At 43.5% G+C, this 14,276-nt stretch overlaps 1 protein-coding gene across 3 annotated transcripts in view; it reads right to left on the reverse strand.

The window, feature by feature from the left end:
* Positions 1-5,011: 5,011 nt before the first annotated feature.
* Positions 5,012-14,276, reverse strand: part of vamp4 (vesicle-associated membrane protein 4) — a 28,024-nt gene continuing 18,759 nt past the window's right edge. For all 3 annotated transcript variants that reach the window (XM_029750923.1, XM_029750924.1, XM_029750925.1), the window contains 3 exons: positions 7,322-7,401; positions 7,185-7,236; positions 5,012-7,079 (listed from right to left, as the gene is read on the reverse strand). In XM_029750923.1, coding sequence (XP_029606783.1) covers positions 7,054-7,079; positions 7,185-7,236; positions 7,322-7,401 — 158 coding nt within the window. In that variant the 3' untranslated portion in view covers positions 5,012-7,053. The remainder of the gene's footprint in view (positions 7,080-7,184; positions 7,237-7,321; positions 7,402-14,276) is intronic.

Consider the following 14,276-nt stretch of genomic DNA (forward strand, 5'->3'; position numbering starts at 1 on the left):
AGGCTGATCCAACTTTGATGTAATGTCCTTAAAACAAGTCAAAATGAGGCTCAGTAGTGTGTGTGGCCTCCACGTGCCTGTATGACCTCCCAACAACGCCTGGGCATGCTCCTGATGAGGTGGCGGATGGTCTCCTGAGCGATCTCCTCCCAGACCTGGACTAAAGCATCCGCCAACTCCTGGACAGTCTGTGGTGCAACGTGGCGTTGGTGGATGGAGTGAGACATGATGTCCCAGATGTGCTCAATTGGATTCAGGTCTGGGAACGGGCGGGCCAGTTCATAGCATCAATGCCTTCCTCTTGCAGGAACTGCTGACACACTCCAGCCACATGAGGTCTAGCATTGTCTTGCATTAGGAGGAACCCAGGGCCAACTGCACCAGCATATGGTCTCACAAGGGGTCTGAGGATCTCATCTCGTTACCTAATGGCAGTCAGGCTACCTCTGGCGCGCACATGGAGGGCTGTGCGGCCCCCCAAAGAAATGACACCCCACACCATGACTGACCCACCGCCAAACTGGTCATGCTGGAGGATGTTGCAGGTAGCAGAATGTTCTCCACGGCGTCTCCAGACTCTGTCACATGTGCTCAGTGTGAACCTGCTTTCATCTGTGAAGAGCACAGGGCGCCAGTGGCGAATTTGCCAATCTTGGTGTTCTCTGGCAAATGCCAAACGCCCTGCACGGTGTTGGGCTGTAAGCACAACCCCCACCTGTGGACGTCGGGCCCTCATACCACCCTCATGGAGTCTGTTTCTGACTGTTTGAGCAGACACATGCACATTTGTGGCCTGCTGGAGGTCATTTTGCAGGGCTCTGGCAGTGCTCCTCCTGCTCCTCCTTGCACAAAGGCGGAGGTAGCGGTCCTGCTGCTGGGTTGTTGCCCTCCTACGGCCTCCTCCACGTCTCCTGATGTACTGGCCTGTCTCCTGGTAGCGCCTCCATGCTCTGGACACTACACTGACAGACACAGCAAACCTTCTTGCCACAGCTCACATTGATGTGCCATCCTGGATGAGCTGCACTACCTGAGCCACTTGTGTGGGTTGTAGACTCCGTCTCATGCTACCACTAGAGTGAAAGCACCGCCAGCATTCAAAAGTGACCAAAACATCAGCCAGGAAGCATAGGAACTGAGAAGTGGTCTGTGGTCACCACCTGCAGAACCACTCCTTTATTGGGGGTGTCTTGCTAATTGCCTATAATTTCCACCTGTTGTCTATTCCATTTGCACAACAGCATGTGAAATTTATTGTCAATCAGTGTTGCTTCCTAAGTGGACAGTTTGATTTCACAGAAGTGTGATTGACTTGGAGTTACATTTTGTTGTTTAAGTGTTCCCTTTATTTTTTTGAGCAGTGTATATATTTTTTTAAGTAATACCATCTTTGAAAACTAACAATCAAATAAAAGCCACAGTCAGGGAGACATTTTTTATTTTAAAAAATTGCATTCGGGGCCACATGCCACTTGATTTTATTATGTTTAAGCAGAGGAACACCACATGGCAAAATGTATAGAATTGCAGCAAATTAGCTTAACAGCAACATTTGTTTTACGCCGCCAAGATACAACACCTTCACATTTCCAGCTAATACACTATGTTAGACTTTACACTTCCTCTTCCAATAAAATGTGATGTAAAAAATTATGAAACTGTCTACCAAATGTAGTCATTTTAAAATGTTGATTACTTCTTCTTGCCATTACCATTCATCCAATAAGACAAGCCGTGTTTGATTTTTTTTTGTTACTAAAATAATATGGGGGTCCCTGGGTCGCCGGTTTGCCTGGGCGGATGTCCCTGGGCATGAAAAGTTTGAAAACCCCTGAACTATACAATGACCGTACAACTTTCCACTCTGTCATTGTCTCTACCTTTATAAGTGTGTGCCAGGTACTGTAGTAAATAGTAATAGTAGCTGTGAAATGAGAGGAGCAGCAGGGACAGTATTATAACTCAGTCTGGGTTCTAACCCCAGGGACTTAGTTCTGCCCATTAAATCAAAGGGCTTTGAACGCCACCAATAAAAAGGGTAGATAATGAGACGTGAGAGAGGAATACCAGCAGGCCTTATTGGCTCGCTGAACGGGAAACCAGGCACCCATATGGTGGCACGTACCGTCTACACACACACACACACACGTCTCTGACATGCTAGCCCAGAGGGGTAAGATGGCACACACAAACCACTCTTATGCTCCAACGATCACCCCCCCTCCTCCTCTATCCACCCATCACTTTATCCATCCTTCTTCTCTCTTCCCATCCCCGCTAAAACGTGTCACATCAACAAGACCAAACTAGTCCCTTCCAGTCAAATCCAGATCAATGCAGATACTCATTCAAATCATTTTATTACGTCAGATTAACATTACAGTATTTCACAGTTTTCCAATGTAATGACAGAGTATAGTACATCATTACAGATCAATATTTACACCTCAAATAAATTACATTAAAAATAATGATGATGCAGGGGTTATTGTATACAGATATGCTAGAAACTGTGCTGTCATCACATTAGGCAGTGTTACACCCAGGGTCTTGCATAGACCTTTCAGGGGGCAGGTACTCAAAATGAAACTATCTGCCTCTGTAGCAATTGTTTTTTTAGCATAGGCCTATTTATTTCTGCAACAACTCACTCATCACAAATTATAAGCAAGCTAGTTACAGTGCCTCGTATTGGGAAAATAAGGTAGGCTATCAGCTGATAATTTATGTAAATATGCTAGTTAGCTAGCTAGATAAATCACAATCAGTACAAAAATGATCTTCAATGTTAAAAAATAATAAATTAACAATACAGCCTATATTCATAATCTTCTAACTCATGTTATACTGCATGGCTGACTGGCTAGTGGCTTGTGTGAGTATTTTTAGTAGGCCTATATGGTGTTTAGCTGGAGTCTAGACTATGTTCAGTGCTTAATTTGTAAATCGGGAGGTGCAGGAACAAAAAGTGAGCGAGAGAGGGGAGTGACCTGTGGAGCTCTGAGGTACCAGAACGCATGGCAAAAAAATATTTTAATGCTGAATAAAAATATAAAATGTAACATGTAAAAGTTCCAAATGCACAAAAAGCTTAATTCTCTCAAATTCAAATAACATTTTATTTGTCACATGCTTAACCAACAATGCAGTTCAAGAAATAGTTAATTTACTAAATTGTGCACAAATGTGTTTACATCCCTGTTAGTGAGCATTTCTCCTTTGCCAAGATAATCAATCCATGCGACAGGTGTGGCATATCAAGAAGCTGATTAAACAGCATGATCATTACACAGGTACACCTTATGCTGGGGACAATAAAAGGCCAGTTTTGTCACACAACACAATGCCACAGTCTCAAGTTTTGAGGGAGAGTACAATTGGCTTGCTGACTGCAGAAATGTCTACCAGAGCTGTTGCCAGAGAATTTAATGTTCATTTCTCTACCATAAGCAGCATCCAAAGTCATTTTACAGAATTTAGTAGTACGTCCAACCGGCCTCACAACCGCAAACCACGTGTAACCATGCCAGCCCAGAACCTCCACATGCGGCTTCTTCACCTGCGGGATCGTCAGAGACCAGTCACCTGGACAGCTGATGAAACTGTGGGTTTGCACAACCAAATAATTTCTGCACAAACTGGCACAACCGAAGAATTTCTGCACAAACCATCTCAGAAAGCTCATCTGCGTGCTCGTCGTCCTCACCAGGGTCTTGGCCTGACTGCAGTTCGGCGTCGTAACGGACTTCAGTGGGTAAATGCTCACCTTCGATGGCCACTGGCACGCTGAAGAAGTGTGCTCTTCACAGATTAATCCCGGTTTCATCTGTACCGGGCAGATGGCAAACAGCGTTTATGGCGTCGTGTGGGCGAGTGGTTAGCGGATGTCCACGTTGTGAACAGAGTGCCCCGTGGTGGTGGGGTTATGATAAGGGCAGGCATAAGCTACGCACAATGAACACAATTACATTTTATCGATGGCAAATTGAATGCAGAGATACCTTGACGAGATCCTGAGGCCCATTGTCGTGCCATTCATCCGCCGCCATCACCTCATGTTTCAGCATGATAATGCACAGCCCTATGTCGCAAGGATCTGTACACAATTCTTGGAAGCTGAAAATGTCCCAGTTCTTCCATGGCCTGCATACTCACCAGACATGTCACCCATTGAGCATGTTTGGGATGCTCTGGATCAACGTGTGCAACAGCGTCTTCCAGTTCTAGCCAATATCCAGCAAATTCGCGCAGCCATTGAAGTGGGACTAAATTCCACAGGCCACAATCAACAGCCTGATCAACTCTATGTGAAGGAAATGTGTCGCGCTGCATGAGGCAAATAGTGGTCACACCAGATACTGACTGGTTTTCTGATCCACGTCCTTTCCTTTTTAAAAAAAGGTATCTGTGGGATTCTCCCGAGTTGCGCAGCGGTCTAAGGCACTGCATCGCAGTGTTGCGGCGTCACTACAGCCTGGGGTTCAATGTGTCATTACCGGCCGTGACCGGGAGTCCCATAGGGCGGCGCACAATTGGCCCAGCGTTGTCCGGGTTTGTACGGGGGGACTTTACTTGGCTCATCGAGCTCTAGCGATTCCTTGTGGTAAGCCAGGTGCCTGCAGGCTGACTCGGTCGTCAGTTGAACGGTGTTTCCTCCGACATTAGTGCAGCTGGCTTCCGGGCTAAGCGGGCGGGTGTTAAGATGCACAGTTTGGCGGGTCACGTTTCGGAGGACACATGACTCGACCTTCGCCGCTCCCGAACCCATTGGGGAGTTGCAGTGATGAGATACGTTTGTAATCATGACAATTGGGGAGAAAAAGGGTGGGGAGGGGGGTGGAAATTAACAAAATGTATACAAAAATTTTAAAAAAGGTATCAAAAACCAACAGATTCATATCTATATTCCCGGTCATGTGAAATCCATAGATTAGGGCCTAATGAATTTATTTAAATTGACTGATTTCCTTACATGAACTATGAACTGAAATGTATGCATGTTGAATTTATATTTTTGTTCAGTGTAATAAAGCATTGCATGCATATCATCGCATTTGCGTAGTGGAATAGAGCAGTAGTCGTGAGAAATTGGGCCTTTTGTAAATGCATTTCATGCAATTCTACGTCATTTTACATGACTGCAGACTTTGGCAGAATCTTTTTTAATACCGCAAAAATGATCGAAATGACAGGCTACTTTGACACTGAAATCATTAAAAACGTCTTGAATCCATCAATAGCCTAGGCCTAGGTGTGTGGAGACACACATATTGTACAATATGAGGAGGAAATTAGTCTTAAAAAAGCTTTCCAGTTTCACTGACTTACCCAATGAGCAATAATGCACAGCTCACTAGTCGCAATGGCTAATACGCTCATGCCAAAAGCCTATCTCTAACCTGTAAACAATGGTCACTTGATCGCCTTTTTGGAAGTTGCTAAAATATTTTGGTATCCTACAGCAGACAGATTAGTCTTCTCTTTTCAGCAGGAGCCATTTGCTATCCAATCTGTGTTTTCCTGCAACTGTATTTTAAATATTGCGAAAGGCCTGTTTTGTCTGCATTATGTTTACTGGTAGATTTGCAGCGCATTCCTGGCTGTAGCCTATACCTTGTTATTGGGCTACAATCCACAGCTAGGCTATTAAAAAAAATAATCTATTGATCCTCTGTGGCTAAATGACAGGCCTACTAATGGTGTAGTAGACTATTCTGAATGACTTCATTTCTTTCTGAACAGACAGCTGTAATTCTATATCTCTGGCATATTTATTTCAATTTATCAGGGGTGCTGCAGCAACTTCCGAAGTCTATGATTTTATAAGGAAATAAGCAAACCAGACCGAACCATCAGCCAACCAGACAGAATATTACTGATTTAAATCAAGTGTTAATCAAATGTTATGCTGCTGTGGTGTGGCAGTACTGGTGACCCGCATCACAAGCCGTGCATGTTTGGAAACCGGGGGCACGCAATGTCAGTACAGAGCAGACGAGGAAAATCACACGCGCACTTACGCACGCACTTACGCACACACACAGAATAAACAAGTGGTACCAGACGCCTCCAGCATTTGCAGTGGAATGAACATTGTCTGTCCCTTAGCTCCTCAGGGGTAATGGGAATAGCAGCAGACATTCATAAGCTTCACGTTGACCTTCCAACAGAACTCAATATCACAGAAACAATAAAATTCAACCATCTGGAGAGCGACAGCTAGCATAGTGTTACTAACAGGAAATGAGATCAGCAGTGGCCAAGCAGTAACACATGTCAGTAGGACACACAGTGTCCCAATACTCCACAGTGGCTTCCTCTCACTGGCTTGAACCAGTCCCGCTAGTGTCAGATCAAACTGGGTGAAGAAAAGGAAAGAAGAAAAGGAGACAAGTAGAGGAGGCCACTGTAGTGTATTAAGATTTAGCCATTGCCTCATTTTCAGTTTTGGCTTGAAAGCATTCTAAACATGTGAGATGGGAGGTGGTGGTAGGGGTTCCATTCTCAATCTTCAAATATTTTGGTGTGCTGCAAGTCCTGTATAACCAGTTTCTAAGCTGCTGACGGACTGACTGGAGCAGACAGATTGACTGAAAGTCTCACTATCATTAGAATCAGTCTGACTGCATGATATGAAATTAAACCTTAATGACTAGCTGATATGTATTATGTACTGAATGGAGTTCTCCTTCAGTTTGATTAGGTGTCTGAGACACAGGCAGTATCTCAAATGACACCCTATTCCCTAAATAAGATATCATTTGGGACGCAAACCCAACCCTTACGTAACACCAACGTAATGCTTCCTGTGTCACCCTTGGCCCTGGATCACAGAGTAGGATGAAGTGATCCCTAGTAGACACCGATCTTAGGTCAGTTTTGTGTTTTCCATCCTAACGTTAAAGGTTAGCATTGGGAGAGGGTGAGCTGATCCTAGATCTGTGGTTATGGGCAGATGGTGCCCCCTAGCTGGTGTGGAGGACTTTGTGCAGGAGAATGGAAGGAAGAGGAGGAGAAGGATTGAGAGAGATTCTTCCTCATCCTGGTGAAACACTAGCGATACCGCAAGATCACTGGAACTGAGAGAGAGAGGAGAGAGAGAGGTGTGTTTAGTGCTATGAGTTGAATCCGTGTGGTTATATTCTTGACCAATACAATAATGTGTTGTTCAGGCTGATACTCACTGATGATGATAAGTAGCAGAACGACCACCACCAGAGCTATGATGGCCTTCATCTGTGGAAGACAGATACAAGCATTACACAAGCAATACATGGATACAGACACTGACGCGCACACACACACACACACGTTGACTCACCTTCATGTCTCTCCACCACATCCTCCTGTGCAGCTGCTTGGCTCGGCTGCTGAAGGCTGACGCGTTGTCTGATAGGCTCTCTGGAAGGTCATATGACCACAGGACACACACATGTGCAGGGAGATAAGATGAGAAGAGAGAGGGGATGTGGGGAACAGACAGGGAAGAGGGGGACACGGTGACACAGAAGGAAACAGAAGAAAACGTGTAAACAACGTGATAGGAGCTGTCTGTGTGTTGTATTCTCTGTTTCTATGACTTAACGGCGGTTTATACTTGGTCTAAAGACATGTCTGTAGACAAATAGAATGTGACAAGTGTTGCTGGTCAAAAGGACATTTAATTTATACTCCGGTGGAAAGTCTGTAGACTGTTGGTTTCTTTGTTGCACAGACAAAAAAGTAAATGTCTCTGCAACTGTCGCAATATCCATTGTCGTGGTTACTGGGCTGCTACAGCAACAAGACCAACTCCATCTGTGACAAGACGGTGCAGGAGTTAAAAAATTCTCAGAATGACCTACTTTTATTTCATCACACTCGCAGTCGTAAGCTATTTTCAGTATGTTTGCCATCATTACCTTGTAAATAATGTTATTGTGGTGGGTTTATTTTCCTGTAACAATGAATAAAAAGTAGCTAAGGTTTAGACGTGGTCAGCTATACTCTGGTCATTATTTGAACAAGCTAGCAACTAACCAGTACGGAGAAGAAAAAAAAAAAATGTATGAAATGTATGCATTCACTACTGTAAGTCGCTCTGGATAAGAGCGTCTGCTAAATGACTAAAATGTAAATGTAACCAAAGCATTGTTTAGAAAGATGCTTTCAGTTGCCTGACTTGCTAGGTTGACATTTACTGAATTAATTTTTAAACAGATGGTTTTATTGGTAATCAAATAGAGAAATGATGCTATTTGGAACACAGGGTGATGTCAGAATGTTCATGAGGTCACTGCGACAACTGTATACAGACATTTTGATAGACCAACTGTAAACCAGCCTTAAGAACTACCAATAGTATTACCTGTATAGGCTCTGTATAGACCTCCAGACCAGAGTGACTTTTATGAGATACTTGAAAATGTGTGTACTGCCTACTGTGACTTTCTAAACTCTGAAGTGATTCTACTGGGTGATGCAAATACTGACGTAATGAACACGAGCTGCCCCCTGTATAAGGCCTTGTCTAACTTTTGCAAAACTTTGTTTGGCTCAGTAGATAAATCAGCCCACAAGAATCTGTGACACCAGTCATACTGCCATTGATCTCATTATGGTATCTGATAATCACAAGATATCCCAAAGTGGTGTAATTGCATATGGAATGAGTGATTATTTCTTAATACACTGCACTAGGAAAGTTAACAAAAACTATGACAAAGGCTGGTTGACAAAGCGAAACAGTCCTATAAGAGCAAGATCCATAAAAACAACAACCCAAGGAAGCTCTGGAAGACTTGAACTGGACCCAGGCACTAACAACAAGCGAAAAACAAAGTCAAAACAGCATTGGACTAAACATCAATGTTACTGTAACCTTTGACAGAGCACAAGTGGCTGATAACTTCAACCTTGTTGACCAACTCTCAGAATGCTCTGGCAACTTTGGAAACCATCATATTGAAATCTATTATTCAGCCAAGGGCATCTCCAAAGGACAGTTTGCATTTTCCCAGGCTTCAACTTCAGATGTTACAAAGATGCTTAAAGAGCTAGACAAACAAACAGAAAGCCACAGGACTGGATAACATCCCAGCTAGATTCCTGAGCGATGCTGCTGATCGTATCAGACCTTAAGTAAAAAAAACATCATCAACGTTTCCATTCAACATGGGAAGGTACCACAAGAGTTGAAACATGCAAAAGTTGTTCCTTTGTACAAAAAAGGAAGCGAAGTTGAACAAGGGAACTACAAACCAGTGTCAATCTTGAGTGTGTTGTCAAAGGTTTTAGAAAAAGTACACCATCAACAGATCATAAAGTACATTGATGACCAAGACATTTCATAATGACCTTCAGTCCAGTTGTAGACAATCCTATTCTACCGACACTAGTTTACGATACTTTATCAAGCAAGAAATTGACACGGGCAACTTCTGTGGTATGGTCATGCTTGAACTACAAAAAGCCTTTGGTACTGTGAAGCATGATATTTTGTTGTACAAACTGAAAGCAATTGGTTTTTGCGCCATCTCCTTATCATGGGTAAAGTCATACCTAACAGATAGGGTCCAAAGGGTGGATATGGACGGGACACTGTCTGATACTGAGGAGATAAAATATGGTGTCCCCCAGGGGAGTATTTTGGGGGCTTTTTTGCTCTACATCAAAGACATGGATTCTGCCCGTTTGTGCTCTCTGGTTGTGCCCTCCTGGTTTCACATAAGAATAAGAAGACCGTTGAAAAGACCCTAAGCAGCGAACTGACTAAAGTCAGTAAGTGCTTATCCGACAACAAACTCTCTGCATTTAGGCAAGACAGAATTTATCCTGTTTGGTTCCAAGCACAAAGTGAGAAACTCTTCCAACTTCTCTGTCAAGTGTAATAGTGTAGCGGTGAAGGAAAAGTGCTCTGTTACATACTTGTTATGTGAACTAGACCAACACATGACAGATAAACTCAGGAGCCAGTGTTGCCAATATCAGACCGCTGCGCTATAGGAGCATGGCTGGAAAAAGTTATTTCCTTAACATTGGTGCTGAGGAATGGAATGGTGTACCAAACCATATAAAATCCATCCCTACACTAAGGAGATTTAAGATAAACATTAAGAAATGGTTTATGGCCAAAATGCTTTAACACTGCACAGGCTTAAAGAACTGTTTTCATTTCAATGAATGTTACATGCTAATATACTGTATTCCTTTTACGGTTTCTTCCCTACTGATGAGATGTATTTTGTTTTCATGTTATAATCTTGAGTATATTTTGTTTTCATGGATTTTCAGGAACACCACAATGGAAATACAGTTTTAAACTTTTTTGTGTCATCCTCAATGATTTAATGGAATTGTACGCTATCCACGTGTGGTTGTATTGTTTTAAAATGGTCAAATAAATCAAATCAAATAAACTCAAACCTCACTCACTCAAATTCAAAACAAACTTTGGTATGACAGGGGCAACCTAATGTTGCCAAAGCAAAATGTCCATATATATAAGTTTAATTTAATCTCTCTTTCTATTTGGAGTCAGACAGTTGTTTGACATTCTGTGTGTTGGCAGGGACATGAAAGCTGCTAAGCTGAGCGTGCAGAGATCTCCTGTTCCTCTAATGCAAGAAAGGCATTTCACTGTACTTGTGCACGTGACAATAAAAACTTGATGTCATGTGACGGACAAATCTGGGTTTGGCGAATGCACCAATGCACAGTGCCAACTGTAAAGTTTGGTGGAGGAGGAATAATGGTCTGGGGCTGTTTTTCATGGTTTGGGTTAGGCCCCTTAGTTCAAGTGAAGGGAAATCTTAATGCAACAGCAAACAATGAAATTCTAGACGATTCTGTGCTTCCAACTTTGTGGCAACAGTTTGAGGAAGGCCCTTTCCTATTTCAGTATGACAAGGTACATACAGAAATTGTTTTTTTCCCGAGATCGGTGTGGATGAACTTGACTGGCCTGCACAGAGCCCTGACCTCAACCCCAACGAACACCTTTGGGATGAATTGGAACGCCGACTGCGAGTCAAGCCTAATCACCCAACATCAATGCCCGACCTCAGTAATGCTCTTGTGGCTGAATGAAAGCAAGTCCCTGGAGCAATGTTCCAACATCTAGTGGAAAGGCTGTTACAATTTCATTTGATTATTATATTTGTCACATGCGCCGAATACAACCGTGAAAAGCTTACTTACAAGCCCTTAACCAACAATGCAGTTTTAAGAAAAATAAGAGTTCAGAAAATATTTACTAAATAAACTGAAGTTTAAAAAAAAGAACAATAACATGGCTATATACAGGGGGTACCGGTTCCGAATCAATGTGCGGGGGTACAGGTTAAGTCTCGGACCTCCTCCCTATAGGCCATCTCATTGTTGTCAGTGATCAGGCCTACCACCGTTGTGCCGTCGGCAAACTTAATGATTGTGTTTGAGTTGTGCTTGGCCACACAGTCGTAGGTGAACAGGGAGTACAGGAGGGGACAAAGCACGCACCCCTGAGGGGCCCCCGGGGTGAGGATCAGCGTGGCAGATGTGTTGTTGTCTACCCTTACCACCTGGGGTCAGGAATTCCAGGATCCAGTTGCAGAGGGAGGTGTTTAGTCCCAGGGTCCTTAGCTTAGTGATGAGCTTGGAGGGCACTATGGGGTTGAACGCTGAGCTGTAGTCAATGAACAGCATTCTCACATAGGTGTTCCTTTTGTCCAGGTGGGGAAGGGTAGTGTGGAGTGCAATAGAGATCGCATCATCTGTGGATCTGTTGGGGTGGTATGCGAAATGGAGTGGGTATAGGGTTTCTGGGATGATGGTGTTGATGTGAGCAATGACCAGCCTTTCAAAGCATTTCATGGCTACAGACGTGAGTGCTACGGGTCTGTAGTCATTTAGGCAGGTTACCTTGGCATTCTTGGGCACAAGTTTGTCTGCTTGAAACAAGTAGGTATTACAGACTCTGTGATGGAGAGGTTGAAAATGTCAGTTAAGACACTTGCCAGTTGGTCAACGCATGCTCCGAGTACACGTCCCGGTAATCTGTCTGGCCCTGCGGCCTTGTGACCTGTTTAACCCTTGTGTTGTCTTAAGGGCCAAAAATTATATGTTTAACAGCGGAGAAAAACCCCTAAATGATATTTTTTCAACTTGAACTTTTGACTTTTCCTAGTGACTCCACCGTTACAAAAAGTGAAACATTGCCTTTGTTCATATTTCCATGAAAGCTGTACACCACCAGGGTACAAAGATTGTCTTAGGGTCATTTTTGACCCGGCAGTTATAAAATCCTTAACAAAAAACAAACAAACAAAACAAAAACACACACACACAGAGATTATATGTACTGCTGATTGAACTCAGACAAAATAAACAACATTTTAGACAAAAAAAATGTATTGAAAGCATTGTTTACTAATGGGGAATGCAGTCAGAGGCTATTAAAGGTGCTGCAGATGACAGTTCTCTCTTTGCTGAAGCTATGAGTGCACGTTTCAGTGCCCAACAGGTCTGACTTTTTCAGATGTCCAGGAGGAACAAGAGCACAATGATTTAGAAGAGGAGGAGGTATCTGAAGAAGATAGGGAAGAATACAACCCAGAGCAGGATGCATCATTTTCAGATGAAGAAGAAATCCCCCAAGCTGAAAGAGAGACATTTTTGTCAAAGAACAGCAAAATAACATGGTCCTTGTCACCATATGACAACCAAGGCAGGATGGCAGCACAAAATGTCATAAGGATGACCCCAGGGCCCACAAGACATGCAGTTGCCCATGTCCAGGACATCGCCTCAACATTCTACATGTTCCTCACACCAGCCATCGAAAAAAATCATCCTGGAGATGACACATTTGGAGGGTTTCCGTAAGTATGGAGACAACTGAAAAAGGATGGATGAGATTGACCTGCGTGCCTACATAGGGCTGCTAATCTTAGGTGTCTATAGGTCACGAGGAGAGGCTACATGTAGTCTCCGGGATGCAGAGAGTGGAAGGGCGAATTTCCGTGCCACAATGCCACTGAGTCTTTCACACTTTCAAGAATGCTACGATTTGATAACCTTGAGTCAAGACCTGCAAGACATGCGAGAGACAAACTGGTGGCCATAAGAGAGGTCTGGGAGAAGTGGGTGGAGCGTCTGCCATACCTCTACAGCCCTGGGCCTGAAGTAACAGTGGATGGAGCAACTGGTTCCATTCAGGGACTCATTTTTATTTTCATATCTGTAATGTAAGTGATTTTCACAGTTAATTGTATTATGTATTGCTGTAATATCATTGATTTATGTGATTGTTTTCTGTGACACTGATACGAATTACTGATCGTAATCTCTTTTGTCAAAAGGTCGTTGTCATTTCCGGCAGTATATGCCCAGCAAGCCAGCAAAGTATGGCATCAAGATACGGGTGGCCTGTGACGCACAATCCAGCTACGCTTGGAAGATGCATGTCTGCACAGGGAAGCCGACCAGTGGAGGCCCGGAGAAGAACCAGAGGATGCGGGTTGTGCTTGATGTGACAGATGGACTGAGGGGGCACAATGTCACGTGTGACAATTTCTTTACCTCTTATGAACTCAGCCATCAGCTCCTGAAGAGGAAGATCCCCATGGTTGGCACAGTTAGAAAGAACAAGACAACCTGGAAAAGGTGATTGGAACTTACAGCTGCAGGAGGATGACTGCCCGCTGGCCCCTGGTCACCTTCCATAATGTCATTGATGTGTCCTCAAACAATGCCATTGTGATATGGAACAAGATCAACCCTACCTGGATGCCTGATAAGCGGAACAAGAGGAGGGTGTTTCTGGAGCAGCTGGGAAAGGCACTTGTAACCCCACACATTCAAAGAAGTGAGCACCTCCCCAGCACAGCAGCCTCTGCAGCACTTGTGAAAGCTGTTCAGGGGGCTGAATCTTGTCTTAATCCACCTGAGGCTGCAGCTGGGGCAGGCAAGAGGAGGAGATTCCAATTCTGCCCCCCAAACAAGGACTGTAAAACAAATACTATGCACTGCACATGTAAGAAATACATCTGCAAAGTCCATGCACACACACTTGCATACTGTCCTACATGTGCTAATTAGAGTTGATTGATTTATGTTCTTTACGCTTTTGTTTTGTATCTATTATCTTATTCTTATTTATTGTTGTTGTTTATACACCTTGTGGGTGGGGGCAATGGTTATTTTGTAGTTGAATTCCTCATTGTACAGTATAACAATATATCAATATGTTGTCAAAAAAGAACAAGACTTATTGTTTCCTTTCAATAAAATGCATTCAAAATTACATTCTGCACATT

This window comes from Salmo trutta, chromosome 4 (assembly GCF_901001165.1).
Source record: "Salmo trutta chromosome 4, fSalTru1.1, whole genome shotgun sequence".
NCBI lineage: Eukaryota > Metazoa > Chordata > Actinopteri > Salmoniformes > Salmonidae > Salmo > Salmo trutta.